The sequence below is a fragment of the Alligator mississippiensis genome, chromosome 2, assembly GCF_030867095.1.
Source record: "Alligator mississippiensis isolate rAllMis1 chromosome 2, rAllMis1, whole genome shotgun sequence".
Lineage (NCBI taxonomy): Eukaryota > Metazoa > Chordata > Crocodylia > Alligatoridae > Alligator > Alligator mississippiensis.
Window position 1 is genome coordinate 148350534 of NC_081825.1, and position 15493 is coordinate 148366026.

Genomic DNA, 15493 nt, shown 5'->3' on the forward strand with positions numbered 1-15493 from the left:
AATTAACGCAAGGTAACAGTAATACCCTATATGCATCTTTTATTCATTTTCTACTCAACTTATTTTAGAAAGTGGCATCATTCATTTATCAATAGCAAATACATTCCATTCCTCTTAACACCAACCCTCAATGCTCAGCCAAAATGAATGATCCGATGGTTTATTTTTAAAAATCAAACCTCAAGATGGGATGTTTAACCCAGCTATAATGATACAGCCATGTACAATGCAGCACCCAAAGGATTCCTACATTTTTCACTATCGGGATGACTTAAAAAGGTTAAAATATTTTTAAAATTAATTACGAGAGCCTACTACCAATCTGGCATCCTCTTTTTCAATGTCTTCTGGGATCAGCTGCCCTTCAAAGCTTGTTTGGCAAACATTAAATGAATTCTATTGGCAACATTATGCTTTTTCTATATCCGTGTATTTTTAACAATTCAGCTGATATGAGCAAGTACTACCATTTACACCTAAGAGACTAGAACAAACCAGTAAAGAAAAATCCAATTCATTGCAAAAGAGGTCAATATTATAGGCAGAAAAGTGTACGGTCTCCATAGGAAAGGTCTGTTTCTTTCAACATGAGGAAAATAGAAAGGAATTCAGCAGCAAATGCTTTTCTCTTCAGAATGTAACAGCTGAGTTTGCTCCTACATGCCTTGGTATTAAAGAAAAAAATGGTAGTCTGAAAGGTGCTGAATTATTAGAAGGAAGGTCTTTTCCAAGTTAAGCCCAGAAGAATATCAACGCGTGCCCTGTATAGTTTCACTTAGGAAGGTAAAAAAGGGATTTCTGTGGAAATACGTTTTTACTGCAAATACTGCCTTTTCAATCAAGCATGTTTCAAACACTACTTTGGTAGTCTTCCCATTGTTAGAGACTTAAAATGATGTTCATAAGGTGGGACTGAGCACTCTTTAATCAAAACATTAAACTGGCCAAGAAAAAGAAAAGAACAATGGGAAAGACTTCCAGAAATTGGTAAACTGTGATGACTTTCCAAATCACTTTAATATCAACAGACCTTGCAAGCAGTTGGGGGTCAGATGGATCTGTTTTCTTGCTTCTCTAAAATACAATTAGCATAGATGAATCTCTTAAAGGTCTTCAGTGTATTGAAAATGAAGTACCTTTCTTAAGAAATATATTAAATACAACTGTTTTTGTTTCATTACAGCAGTCTAACTACTAAGAAACAATCCCAGGAGTTGCATCCATACTGCTTAAATCATTTTTATAATAGATTTGATTTTTTTTTTAAGAGATACAAACTTAACTCAAAATTGCTTGTTTTCAAGATCTTATGTTTGCTTTCATCTGGTCCTACATATTTTAGTTTTACATGCTAGAATCAATGATTTAAGATTCTTACACGGTATACACAGGAGTGGTTATTAGCTGACCAAACATGTACCCCAGAACAAAGAGCAGTTTAAGAAAAAAAACCCCAAAGAAACAACACGGAGAAGAGAAACCAGAAGAAAGATCAACTTCTCTTAAAGGATTGGTACCTTTTCCTGGACAAAGCTGGTGTACCCCAAGGAGAGGGGAGAGAAGTCTCATTTGTCAGGCAAGGAGGGATCTGTTCTGCATGACTACAGACAAAACAGACAGGGGTAGGATAGAGAGGTTAGAAAAGAAAACACAGGCCAGAAGCTTGTTAGTTAACAATATAACCACCAATTAAACCATTATAAGATACCTCCTCCAGAAGCAACAGAGACAACAGAGAACATTACTAAGGAACATGCATCAGGTAAAACACACAGACTTGCAAAGCATATGTTTTAATAGCACCATTCTCCAATGCTTAGGGAACCACATCTATTTGTCTGATGCTCAGCAGAGCTCTCTACCTATATAATCAAATAAGCAAACCAGAACATCCTTCAAGGTTAAGCAGAACAGGAATTGACAGAAGGTGAGATCTCAGCAAGTAAATACGTCTCATTAATTTTCATTAGACGTAACAGATGGACTGTCCCAAGCATAAACCGACCACAAGAAAGTTTAAGGAGGAAGAAAAAGAGGGTGATTAAAGAATAACAGGGCATACCAGGTGAATAATGAGGTATCTTATCCAGTAAAATTTTTGCTATAGTAACCCTAGCTTTGATACTTCAGATACCACTGCTAACCAGTATCATAGCTCTTTTATTTGAGCTATCACATTAATCAATTTGATAATCCTTCCTTCACCCAATTTCAATGTTTTAAGGCAATTTTAAACTGAGGCCTAAAAATCAAGTTTCTTTGTGTTAGGTTTTGTTTTTTTCCAAGATGAAGGAATAAGAATTTGCTGTGCTCAGCAACACAGCAAAAAATAATGAGAGCCTGAAGTTAGATGCTGACATGAAACTACCTTACAGCTCCAACCGACTTCATTAGATGCTGCCACAGTGTCAGCACACTTTGAAAATCAACTCACTGATTTAGTGCTAACTAGGACCCTATTTTTTAAAAATGCTGACTAATGCATAGCCAATTAGCCAAGCTCAATATTAGTAACTCAAGCCACAACGCTTAAATTAGACTCTCCATTATTTTGAACAAGAAAATACTGGTGAGAATTACTCTCAAATCATGTGTGCATGTGTGAAAGGTTAGGAGTATATACACTACTTGTGATTTTAAAGTCAGAAGTAGTTATATGAAATACTTGCTCTGTAGCAATCAAGGCCTCTATTATCTCCAATTTTCAATCAGAACTAAAAAAAAACAACAAATAGAAACTTGAAGAATTCCACCGGTAGCCATCTAAAATTAATTAAATTTCCTACATAATAATCTGCTGATAGGCTTCAAACATGCCCCAACTTGAATAGAGGCAGAAGTTGGGGTGAGCTGCACAGCAACGTATCTTTAACCTTATGATGTGATATACAAAGATGTAATATTTACGAAGGAAAAAGATATTGACAAGTTGCTTAAACAATAGCAGATGCTATCTTAAACTAGATGCATCTCGCTCATTTGGTGTCAAAACCTAATCCATACATCTTCACTGACCCTAATGCACACTCTAAAAGAGCTGCAGTCTTTATGGGTGCTGTCAGACATGGGGGCGGGGAGGGAAACCAATCCCCTCTCCCCCCCCCGCCCCAAAAAAACCAAAAAAACAAAACCCAACAAATCCAGCACTTTACCGGAAGAGGAATCATGTCAGTTTGACCCAGCATCTGTATAGCTCATGCACTTCAGCAGGGCTTTTTGGCACTTTTATCTAATAGCTGATTGAATCAGCTATTAGATAAAAGTGCCAAAAAGCCCTCCTTGAAGTATGTGAGCTATATAGATGCTCAGGAGCCAGGTCAAACTGATGCGATTCCTCTTCTGGGTACGTGTTGCATTTGGTGCAGGGGTGCACTGAGCTGAAACTAAAATTCTGTGGTTTTTTTTTTCCATGTCTGTAAACATTGTATCCAATTAGAAGACAAAAGTCATCTTTCTGAATGAAAAAAACAGATAAGTAAATCAAGAGGGAACTATCAAATTTTGCAAGCAACAGTTTTCTAGAAACAGCTAATTTTTTAGGCAATAGAAAAACAGACCTCATACCTGTCAAAAGAATCTGTGGCTACTTTGTAGAGGTAAATAAAAAGTTTACTGCAATGCCTTAGCATGGGTGACACAGAGTCCATGGAAATTAGGTCATCCTCCAACAGTCTTTGAAATAGCTGTGTATTTGAAGGAAAGACATTCAAGGGACTTATTTTTCTTGAGTCTGAGAAGCAGCCAAGTAATCGGACAGCATCTGCCAGCTTTTCATACTGGATCTCTGTTTTGAAGAAGTGAGAGTTGGCTGGTTCATAGCGCATCGCTGCAGTCAACGTGCAGAACACAGTGTGAAGCAGTTCAAACACTTGATTCTGGTTTACTCTCTCCCAGCCATTCTTAGGGGGTGAGCACAAGGACCTTTCCATAGCGACAAGTAAAGATGTGACGTATACAAATCCACCAACTTTTCTAAAAACAGTTCTTGTGCGGTGACTCTCTCTCAGTACTGAGAGCAGGGCCTAGAAGTATTAAAAAAACAAAACAAAACCAAAAATAGTAGGCATTATTAACAATAACTTAAAGCAAGACGAACATTTTCTATTTGTTCTGCTAGTACACTTAGTGAAACACTACCATAATAAAAATATATATAAAAGCAGCAACAGAAACTGATACGTACAGATTTAAGAACCACCCCCGGACGAACCATTGAGTTACTTCGACCCGGCTCTGCAGCATCTGTAAAGATTGGGCAACGCAGTGGGGCTTTTTGGTGCTTGTAGCTAAAGCTGATTCAATCAGCTACTAGATAAAAACACCAAAAAAGCCCCACTAAAGCACCCAAACTTTACAGACATCAGGTGAGCCGGATTGAAGTAACCCACTGCCTCTTCTGGGCACATGTGGGGCTCAGTGTGGGAATGCACCGAGTTTAAAGTAAACTGCCATTGTGGGGGGAGTTTTTTTACATCACAAGCACCCTTTGTGTACTGTCCAAACTCATAACAGCCCCTAACCCAAAAAACTAGCTCAGGGCTGTCCAACATCAAAGCCCTAGGGGGCTACACTAGTGGTGGCTACAGGGGCCACAGCAGGTATGCTGTGCAGATGCTCCCCCCATATCAACTGCTGCACCACATGGACACCCAGTGCCGTGCTGCCTCTTGTGCAGCCCTGGACTTCCTCTCAACTCTCTATACTGCTGTGCCACCCCTCTCCCTAGGGTGAAGGCAGGAGTGGAATGAGCCTGAGGAAGAAGACAGCTTAGAGACTCCCCCTGCAAGCAATGAAAGGAGCAGTGGACCTGTGAGAACCTAGGGCAGTGGTTCCCAAATTGTGGGTCATAACCCCAAATGGGGTTGCAAATTCAGCAGATGGAGTTGCGGGGGTGGGGGGCTGTGGGTTGGGAGTGTGGGGCCATGCTGAAGAAATGCGGTCAGGCTGAGAAAATGGGGCCATAAATGGGGTCATGCTGAGGAAAAGTTTCGGAAGCACTGGTCTAGGGGCTGCACATTAACTCCTTGTGGGCCACATGCATGGGCTAGCAATTAGACAGCCCTACATAGACAATTAAATATATAATCCAGCGTGAAAAAAAGGAAGCAGCTCCATTTCATAGACAGGAGAAGATGGTAAATAAGAGATTAAGGACTCTGCATAACGTAATACACAAGTGACTGCCTGTGGCAGCTAAAATACTGATCAGAGAGTCTCCACTCAGTGCCTTCATTGTGTAATGTAGGAAGACAGACTAGAGACAACTCACACCAAGCTTCAGATTTCACTACTGGTGAGGCCTTACCTGAAGCATTATGGCCAGTTTTGGACTCTACACTCCAGGAAGGTATGGACAGATTGAAAGAGTCCAGCAGAGCATAGATGATTAGAGGTGAGGGATGCAAGACTTATGAGGAAAGGCTGAAAGAACTAGGGTTATTTAGTTTGCAGAGAGTCACTTCTAGTCCAGAAGTGACCAGCTTACTGTGGACTGGCAGCCAACCCTTTTTTATACTAAGTCATTGCTGGTCACTTCTGGACTTCCAGTTAGGCAGCCAACCCTTCGTGGCCCGTTATTGGGCTGTGGGCCCAGGGGTTGGGAACCTCTGATCTATGCTGTCCCTCATTTCCTCCCTTTCCAGAGATAAGCAGCTAAGTAGACCCAACCCTTCCTCCATTCTTTCAGTACAGTATCCCACAGGAACCCAAAACTTTAGCAGTGGACAAAGCAGTTGGTTGTGGAATCCAGATGAAGTGTGTTTTCAAATGACTGTTTTTAATTCAAGTCACCATCCACATAGATTCTGATCTTGTTATGAAAAAAATCTAATCATCTCTGACTGGAGGTGGTTAGTACTTAAATTAGAAGAAAGCCCTGCCAAAATGGACATAAGATCTGGAAGCATGTACCAAAGAACACTATCTTGTAAATGTGTGCATTTGAACTTCAGCTTCATATTATACCTGCCCTATAGACTTCAGAAATAAGGGCAGTCTTCAAAGTGGCAGAAGAGGCTAACTGAGTTCTACCAGAATGAAATGTATTATTTGTATAACATGTTACAAATTAGTTGAGTTGTCAGTTTAGCCACAATACATCTTATACAAATAAAAACCACTTTTGATGATCTGTAATTTAAATTGATAATAAATTATAAATTATTAAAATAATAAAAATTAGAAATAAATTATAAAAGTATCAATAGGTTTAGCTCTGAATAAGGCTATGTAAGTCTAAGGAAGTAAGCTGGGCAATAAATAAATTGGCTCATGCAGAACCTCCAAACAAAATTAGGCAAGAACATGGTGCAAGTCCTGAGTGTGACCCCTGTTCTCTTATTAAGAGGATACCACTATGCAAGTCTGAAACTTCTCCTACTCTCTGAGCTGATATAGTGGCTACTAAAACTATTAGCTAGGTTTAAAAATTTAGATTTTGCTCAGAAAAATTCCAACATTGCACTAAAAAATATTAGCTAGGTTACTTTTGTATTAAATATGTGGGGCTTTTTAAATGTATTTAAATAATGCTTTACAGTCAGGGGTGATTAAAGTAGATTTCCTATCCATCAATAATGATTACAAGTTCTTCAGCAAGCAACGGAAGTAACACTGGCATTCATTTTTGCCAATTCAAGAACTCATTGTTTGATTTACACAGAGAAAATATTGATTTTAATTCTAAAGTCAGACTGTTTTCAGTCTATGAATACCACCCAGTAATAATGTTAAAGTAACTTTACAGTGTACAGTCCTAAGTTTAAATAACTTCGTGAGCAGTTTTTGAGTGAATATATTAAGGTATGTTGCACTTACCCTTAATATATCTGTCTTCAGCTGTAGTTCTGTAGGTGGAGCTGAGTGCATTAGCCCTAACAAAGTGCCCATATCATCTTCCCCACTAGGTGATAACACCAATTGCTGGATAATCATCAGTGCATGCGGTCGGCATTGTGGATACTTCACTATATTGTGTACACACCTTGCACCACCAAATTCCCTGAAAATACCTGTAGTAAAAAGCAAAACATAAGGGGCTCATAAAAGTACTGGTAAAATCTTCTCTTTGTTAAAGTGAAGTATAAGAAAAACAGACCTTTTTTTCTTTGATTTTTTTTTTTTTTTTTTTTGCTTGCTTGATTCTACCAGCATGGGTTCAGAGACCCTTTTTTTCTTTTGTAATCACATGTAAGTCCATAATTGCTTGTATTTCTCCCCAAATTTAACACACCTCAACTAGAATTCAAATTACATTATCTCCTGGAATATTTTATACTGAAAAAGTTACTATAAAAAATAATTTTAGAGTTTAGACCAATTCTAGGAACCTATGCATCTCTCTTAAAGAAGGACCACATAAACTTGACTATTCAGGACAAACAGGAAACTATTTTCTCCTTGCTCCAAGACTTCTCAGATTATAAACTGTTAGGGCCCAGGATTGTCTTAATATACACAAAAGTACCCAAGTTCTAAATACATCTGTGGCCATTATTATAATACAACTAAATTAGTAGTAATAGCAGAGGGTGAGCTCAGCTTTTTTCAGTACTTTCAGTAGTTTAATTATGTGTAACCAGAATATATACCAATCCTATTGGTATTCATCAAGAAAGAGTAGGCCTACATTAATAAATTACTTACTTAATGAAACCAGAGTTATTTTTGACTTTAAAATAAGTTTTCTTCCTTTTTTAAAAATAACTGTTTAAAAAGATATCTATCTGTCTAGATATATCATGATATGAGTGGCGATGATAGATAGATAGATAGATAGATAGATAGATAGATATGGTAGGGGGTTTCCAGTCATTTATCTTTTCATTTTCTCACTTATTAAATGACAGTATCTGGAATCTCTTGGCTCCACTTGCAATATGATATTGTTGTATGCACAATACTACAGTCAAGAAGGCAGATCAAATACGATTCTCATCAAATCCACAAAAGCATTCTGGATTACCTCTTGGATGAGAAAACAAATATTTGTTTTTGATACTCAAAACCTCTAGTTGTGGCATACTTAAAATAATGGGCCATACAATATTCTCCCTATAATTGTTAGGGAGATGCTGTAAACATAACAATTCATTATTTTATTCCAATAAATACACTGTCAACTTCAGAAAGCCCTAGCTTCTATGAACAATGATAATGCCACTGGTAAAACCAAAGCTTGAGAAAGCAATTGTTCTCCAAGACACTGTCTATCAAACACAACATTTCTTATATTAAACTTGAAATGATTTCAGAAATGCCATAGTTACCATACTAGACTATCCCATTAGTTACCTATACTGGCTGCATAGAATCTGCCTGAGCCATGCCTCCTATCAGGCTATCCAGAGACTCAGCTGTCTCTTGACTCTTTAGACCGAATGCCAAAGAATATACAGACAGTCCTTGGACTTATGACACAATTGGTTTCTGAAAACTACGTCTTAAGTCGAAACATTGCAACTCAGAACTGATTTTCCCCATAGGAAACAACGTTATAAATGGGGGGTTGGTTCCTGAACCAAGGGCTGATACCCAAATTTCACCAAAAATAACCCAGAATTTTGTACTCAGTCATTACAGATGAGTAATATAGCTACATTAATGTTTTTATATTGTAAATAGCAATCATATTTATTTGGAAGGACTTATTTGAGGTGACTTTGCTGGACTTTTTGAAGGGTTCTTGGCTGGAGTCTTCTCAGGAGTCTTGGCTGAAGTGTGGCTGCTTTCTTAAAGAAAATGTCCAAGGAAGTTTGGACAGGTGTTCTCCAGGGAGAAGGGCAACGCAGCGAACTTGTTCGCTGGTGTGGCGTGGGGTCAGATCAAGTGTTGTACAGTTGAAACTGACGTCAGAAAGTTGAAACAGGGTGTCAATTTATAAACTTTGTAAGGGCGAAACGTTGCAACTTGAAACATTGCAAGTTGAGGACTGCCTGTACTTAAAAAAAAGTACAGAGCAGTTCAAAATCCATTACAGGCACCACTCATATCATATACACTGAATATCTTTTCCTACTCTCTTGAGAATGAAATAATCTGGATTCTCTAAATCCCTCCTTACATAGGAGTTCAACACATCTAAATATTTTCTGTCACCTTTTAACTAGTAGTATTAGCTTTTATTCTTCTCTGAAACCTCCTTAAAACAGCCTAATTTACTTGCTGTTTTGTCCGCTACTGAACAGATCTCTCTAGCCAAAAACAAGAGTTCATTTCTAGTGATGGAAATTTCTCAAATTTCCACTGATAGAAATCCTACCAGTAAAGGGAGCAGTACAGCCCTTCAGCCTATAGCAGTACAGCCCTTCAGCCTCTCCTTTACTTCACATGCTTTCCTGAGACCAGGTGATCTCAGTCTGGGGAAGGCATGGCAAAAAGGTGCTACTCCACTCCTCCCATTCCAAAGACTCCCTATGCCTTCCCCCAGACCAGGGTGTCCCTGGTCTGGGACACAGGCAAGGAGTCTTTCCCAGCCATTCCACTCCCCTCCTGTAGACTGGGCTAGGAGGGGAGTAGAGCCTGAAAGCAAAGGTCCTCCTTGCTCCTGAGACCATGGACCGTGGTCTGAGGAGTGAGACTGGAGCAAGGAGAAGCTGTTTCTCTGTTTTGCTCCAAGTAGCAGGGTGCAGTGGGGCAACCCTCTACCTACCCCACTTGCCACTCAAGTTGGGGACACTGGGTCTGGACACTGGTGGAGGGACTTTGGCCTGCTGTTCCAGTCCAGGAGGAGACTGACCATTTCCCCAACCAGGGAGTCCCTCACCTAGGGAAGCAAGAGGAGTCCTGCTCTGCTGCTCCACTCCCTTTCCTGACGGGACCAAGAGGGGAATATGCAGGTGTTCTTTCTCTCACTGAGATCTTCCTGGTTGACACCTGGAAGATGTTTCTCCCAAAAGAGACAGGTTTCCCATAAGAGAAATTGAATGAACACTTGTACATACACAATTTCTACCAGGAGAGCAGTGACTGTCCTAGTAGAAAAATAATGCCTGTATGTGGCATCTATGAGAACTTTTTTCTGTTTTTAACAGGGTAATGTTTTCACCTAGGTCAATTCAGTGTGATGCATTTCAATTTTAGTAAGGATTTTGACATGGTCTTTATGACATTTTTAGGCAAGGTAATAAAGTGTAACTTAGATTAAATTACCATACAACAGGTGCTCAACTGCTGGGGGAAAAGGGAGGAAGGAAGTGGAAATAACTCTCAAAGTGGCTCACTGTTGAACTAGGAAGTACATCAAGTGGGGTTCTTCTCTAGGGGTTCTTCTGCTAGAGTGCTGGAAGCCCCACGTGGAGGCACAGAGCTGACCTGGGCTGGTGGTGTGCACCTCTCGCCTGCAATGCCAAGAGCCCCACAGACTGGCAAGTAGCCAGCCGGGTCTGGCTTGAAGGCCCATGCCAGTGGGCTGGGCCGGGCCAGCTCCATGCCGCCAAGTGCAGCTCCCATGATTCAGCCGGAGCTGCGCACCAATGGAGGGCTCTGCCTGCAGTAGGCCAGAAGCACCTCAAGGGCTCACTGCCTGCTGCTGCTGCTACTGCCACCGGCAGCAGGGACTATAAGCTGTTGTGGGGGGGGCTCAATCTCAAGGTTGAACTTCAGTGTACCTGAATACAGTTTTTGCTTAAGTTTTTGTTGCTCAAAAAACAAAACACCATCAAAAAACAAACAAAAACAAAAAAGCTCTACAACAGCTTCAATTTTCTTAACACAAAGGTGGACAGCATTGAATCTATTCAACTGTGATACACACATGCTCCTGAGGCACTCTCACACCTTCTGGGGTGCCCTTCCACTCCAAACCTATCTCTGCCATTTGTTGCTTGACCACTAAGAACAGACTGAGGTGCTTCGAAAGTCACCTCCCTAGCCTATGGCACCTCAGCTAAATTTATTTCATCCAGACCTTGTCAACTCTTGTAAGAGGGGATTCTGTCAGCTATAAGAATAATCACACTCTTGTTCAGTCACGTACTCAGAAAAGATAGATGGACCCTTCTTTGCAAGAGGCCTGACTGGATGGTTCTATGGTCTTAAATCATAACTGGCACTGAAAACAAGTGGGTTACAAAAGATAACAAAAGGATCTATCATAAAAATATGGGTAAACATATAAATCAGTAACCATACGTCGAGTTACACACAGAAATACAAAAATGATCAGAACAATACTATGATTTTAAACCCAAGAATGCAGTTTCTCCTTAGTCTTTTGGCTGAGGGACCAAAGCATCTTATTCCCAGGAAGCTTTAGACAAACTCTGGCTACCATGGCCGGGCTTAAATACTAGCCCTTATCTGGCCAATTCAATTCTTCTACAGAATATGTGAAGATCAAGTATTGGGCATATAATCGTCTATCCCTCTACTGGACCTTCATTTGACCAGTCGGGCATCTTTACTGACCCATTTATGACTGGAGAAATATTTTCATATTGTCAGATAAAGATTACTAGTCCAGTCTTCCAGTTCTAATCAAACACTATTTGGGTAGAAGATTATTTCCCTTAAAAAGCAATTCCCCTGTCTGGCAGACCTCACTCAACACTTCAGTTCATCACCCAATATGCATCACTATGTGAATGTAAATTCTCAGTGTTTACTTCTCCCAACCATTCAGGTTTTGATCACAAAGGCTAGATATGAATTAGCCTTTGTCCTTCCTGAAGTCTCATTTGTCCTCTTTGAATGGTTATCATACGAGTGTACAGAACTACATGGCTAGGTGTTTAACACTCCTGCTCTACATTAGGGATGGTCCTGCTTGGAGCAGAGGGTTGGACTAGACCTCCTGAGGTCCCTTCCAATTCTTATTTTCTAGAATTTTGTATATCAGGCATTTTCACAGACCTACTTGTTATAAATTAGGTTTTTTTCTAACTTGGAGAACACAACACCAGCAGACCCCCCCCTATTCCTGACGAAGCGTGCCCAAAAGCTTGCAAAGAACTTTTTTCCTATTATTCAGTTGGTCTAATAAAAGACATTGCATCTATCTAAAGAACCTTGCCTGCCTATGTCCTGAGATCAACACAGCTACAACCAACAACCCCACATCCATGTCACACTTCTTAACTCATGCAACTATACAAATAGTAAGATTAGACAGCCTCTCTTTAGTGGTTTATGAACATCAAACGCTCAATAATGCTAGCTCAGGGAAACATGCATGACATTTCACAAACACTTTTTTTTTTTTTTTTTTTTTAATAAGTTGGTAGGGTTGGAAGGGACCTGAGCAGATCATCAAGTCTGACCCCCTGCCATGGGCAGGAAAGAATGCTGGGGTCAAACGACGCCGACAAGGTGTCTATCTAGCCTCTTTTTGAAGACCCCCAGGGTAGGAGTGAGCACCACTTCCCTTGGAAGTTGGTTCCAGATCCTAGCCGCCCTGACTGTGAAGTAGTGCCTCCTGATATCTAGCCTGAATCTACTCTCCATCAACTTATGGCCATTATTCTTTGTTACTCCCAGTAGTGCTTGGGGGAACAGGGACTCTCCCATTGCCTGCTGGTCTCCCTTGGCCAGTTTACAGACAGCCACCAGATCCGCCCTCAGCCTTCTCTTGTGGAGGCTGAACAGGTTCAGGTCTCTTAGCCTCTCCTCGTAGGGCCTGCCCTGCTACCCCCTGATCATGAGAGTGGCCCTTCACTGGACCCTCTCCTGAAGTGTGGTGCTCAGAACTGGACCCAGTACTCCAACTGCGGCCTGACCAATGTCATATAGAGGGGGAGGATCACCTCCTTGGACCTACTCGTGACGCATCTGTGGATGCATGACAAGGTGCGGTTAGCCTTCCTGACTGCGTCCCCACATTGGTGACCCATGTTCATCTTGGAGTCTATAATGACTCCAAGATCCTTTTCTGCCTCTGTGCTGACAAGAAGTGAGTTCCCCAGCTTGTAGGTATGCTGCTGGTTCTTTCTCCCTAGGTGCAGTACCCTGCACTTGTCAGTATTGAATCCCATCTTATTCTCATCCTCCCACCCCTGTAACCTGTCCAGACTCAACTGCAGCCTGTCCCTCCTTTCTAGCATGCCCACTTCTCCCCACATCTTGGTGTCATGTGCAAATTTGAATAAGGTGCTTTTCACTCCCTTGTCCAAGTTGCTGATGAAGATGTTGAACAGTGCGGGCCCAAGGACCGAGCCCTGGGGGACCCCACTACCCACATCCCTCCTGGTCGAAAATGACCCATCCACCACCACTCTCTGGGTGCGGCCCTCCAGCCAACTGGCGACCTATCTGACTGTGTAGGCATCGACACCAGAATCTCCTAATTTTTTTTACAACAATGGGGTGAGAGACAGTGTCGAAGGCCTTCCTAAAGTCCAGAAAGGCTACGTCCACTGTGACACCCAAGTCCTAGGATTTTGTGACTTGGTCATAGAAAGCCACCAGGTTGGTCTGACAGGACCTGCCTCTAATAAACCCATGTTGGTTGCCCCTAAGCATACACTCCCCTGGTTGCCCCTTGCAGATGTGCATCTGGATAATTTTCTCAAAGAGCTTCCCCAGGACCGAGGTAAGACTAACAGGCCTATAATTTCCTGAGTCCTCCTTCCTTCGTTTTTTGAAAATGGGGATCACATTGGCCCTTTTCCAGTCCTCTGGCACCTCGCCAGAGCACCACAAGTGCTTGTAAAGCTGTGCCAGGGGTCCTGCATTGACCTCTGCCAATTCCCTCAGCACTCTGGGGTGAAGATCATCAGGACCTGCTGATTTGAACACGTCCAGTCCCACCATAAGTTCCCTGACTAGGTCCTCTCTGACCCTGGGCCTGGCTGTGACTCCCCTGGGACCATCGGGGATCCTGGTGGCGAGGATGACCTGGTCTCTGCTCAGAAAAATGGAGGCAAAGAAATTGTTAAGTAGGTTAGCTTTGTCGTCTGGTGAGACCACCAGATTTCCAAGCGTGTCCTGCAGAGGCCCCACATTACCCAAAACCTTCTTCTTACCCACTATGTATTTAAAAAAGGATTTCTTGTTATCCTTGATCCGGGTTGCTAGTCCCAGTTCCATCTCTGCCTTGGCCTTCCTAACAGCCCCCCTACAATCCCAAGCAACAGAGGTATAGTCCTCCCTGGTGATGGCCCCTCCCTTCCATTGGGTGTACACCTCCTCCTTCGCTTTGAGACGTTCCTGGATGCTTTTGATGAGCCATGGGGGCTTTTGTGCGCTCTTGCCCCCTTTGATCCGTGTTGGGATTGCCACCCTTTGGGCTTGGAGGATCCTCTCCTTCAGGAACAACCACTCTTCTTGGACTCCCATATCCCCACCCCTCCGGGACCTCAGTGCCTCCCTGACTAGTCTCCTTAGCTCAATGAAATCCGCTGTCCCTAAGTCCAGGGCTGCTGTCTTGCTGCGGGCCTTAGCCACCCTGCGCTGGATGGTGAATTCCAATCGGCGATGATCGCTATCACCCAGGTGATTGAGCACCCGCAGTCCCCTCACCAGGTCGTCACTTGTGGCCAGGACCAGGTCTAACAAGGCATTTCCCCTGGTGGGACTGTGCACCCCCTGGGTTAGATGGAGGTCCTGTAACACAGCTAAGAACCTACGTGAGCAGTCAGACCTGGCTGACTGCTTGTCCCACCAAATGTCCAGATAGTTTAGGTCACCCATGATGACCACATCCTTTGACTTAACTGCCTCTGTGACCTGACCTGAGAATTCCCAGTCTAGCTCTTCTCCCTGGTTGGGTAGTCTGTAGTAGACCCCCACTGTTAAGTCCCTTTTCCCCCCCAACCCCCTTGTATTCTGACCCAGAACACTTCAGTCTGCCCCTCCTCTGACCCAGTGCTACTCGTTGAGGATGTGAATTGTTCTTTGACATATAGTACATCTTCAAATATAGTACATTTGTTACAGTTACTTTTAGACCACAGACCCATTTAAATATAGAAATTAGTGATCACACATTCAGTTCCTCCAGGTTCTGGAAGCTGTTATTGATGGTTCCATGGAACAGATTTAAAAGAAGGTACATAGATTAGGGACTGACAGAAGAGGAATTAAAACTGAGAGTGTTACAGTCTGTAGCAATCAATGATTGTCCAGCTTTATAAACTTATCCAAGATATGTTTGGTTTATGTGTATGGGGAGAACTTAAGTGAACACTTTCACACTGATCCCGAGAGATCCTGCTCAACTGTTACATGACTGGGGTTACTGATGCTACAAGAAATTTTCATATGCTTACTGAGGCAGACAAGGCTCTTTGGGTAGATGTGATACCTTTTATTAGACAAACTAAATAGCTGGAAAAATTGTTCTTTGCAAGCCTTCAGGCACAAACACCTTTTGTGTTTGTGCCCAAAAGCTTGCAAAGAACAAGTTTCATGTTTGCAAAGCACAAATTTTGCAAAGCAAGTTGCAAAGAACAATTTTTCCAACTACTTAGTTGGTCTAATACAAGATATCAAATCTACCCAAAGAATCTTGGTCTGCCTATATCCTTAGACCAACATGGCTGCAACCAACAACCCTATA

General features: G+C 41.9%; 1 protein-coding gene across 8 annotated transcripts in view; it reads right to left on the reverse strand.

The window, feature by feature from the left end:
• WDFY3 (WD repeat and FYVE domain containing 3) overlaps positions 1-15493 on the reverse strand; it is a 378134-nt gene that overhangs the window by 155324 nt on the left and 207317 nt on the right. For 7 of the 8 annotated variants that reach the window (XM_059722254.1, XM_019479325.2, XM_059722256.1 and 4 more), the window contains 3 exons: positions 6817-7010; positions 3565-4022; positions 1518-1601 (listed from right to left, as the gene is read on the reverse strand). In XM_059722254.1, coding sequence (XP_059578237.1) covers positions 1518-1601; positions 3565-4022; positions 6817-7010 — 736 coding nt within the window. The remainder of the gene's footprint in view (positions 1-1517; positions 1602-3564; positions 4023-6816; positions 7011-15493) is intronic. The other variant, XM_059722255.1, reaches the window with a different exon arrangement.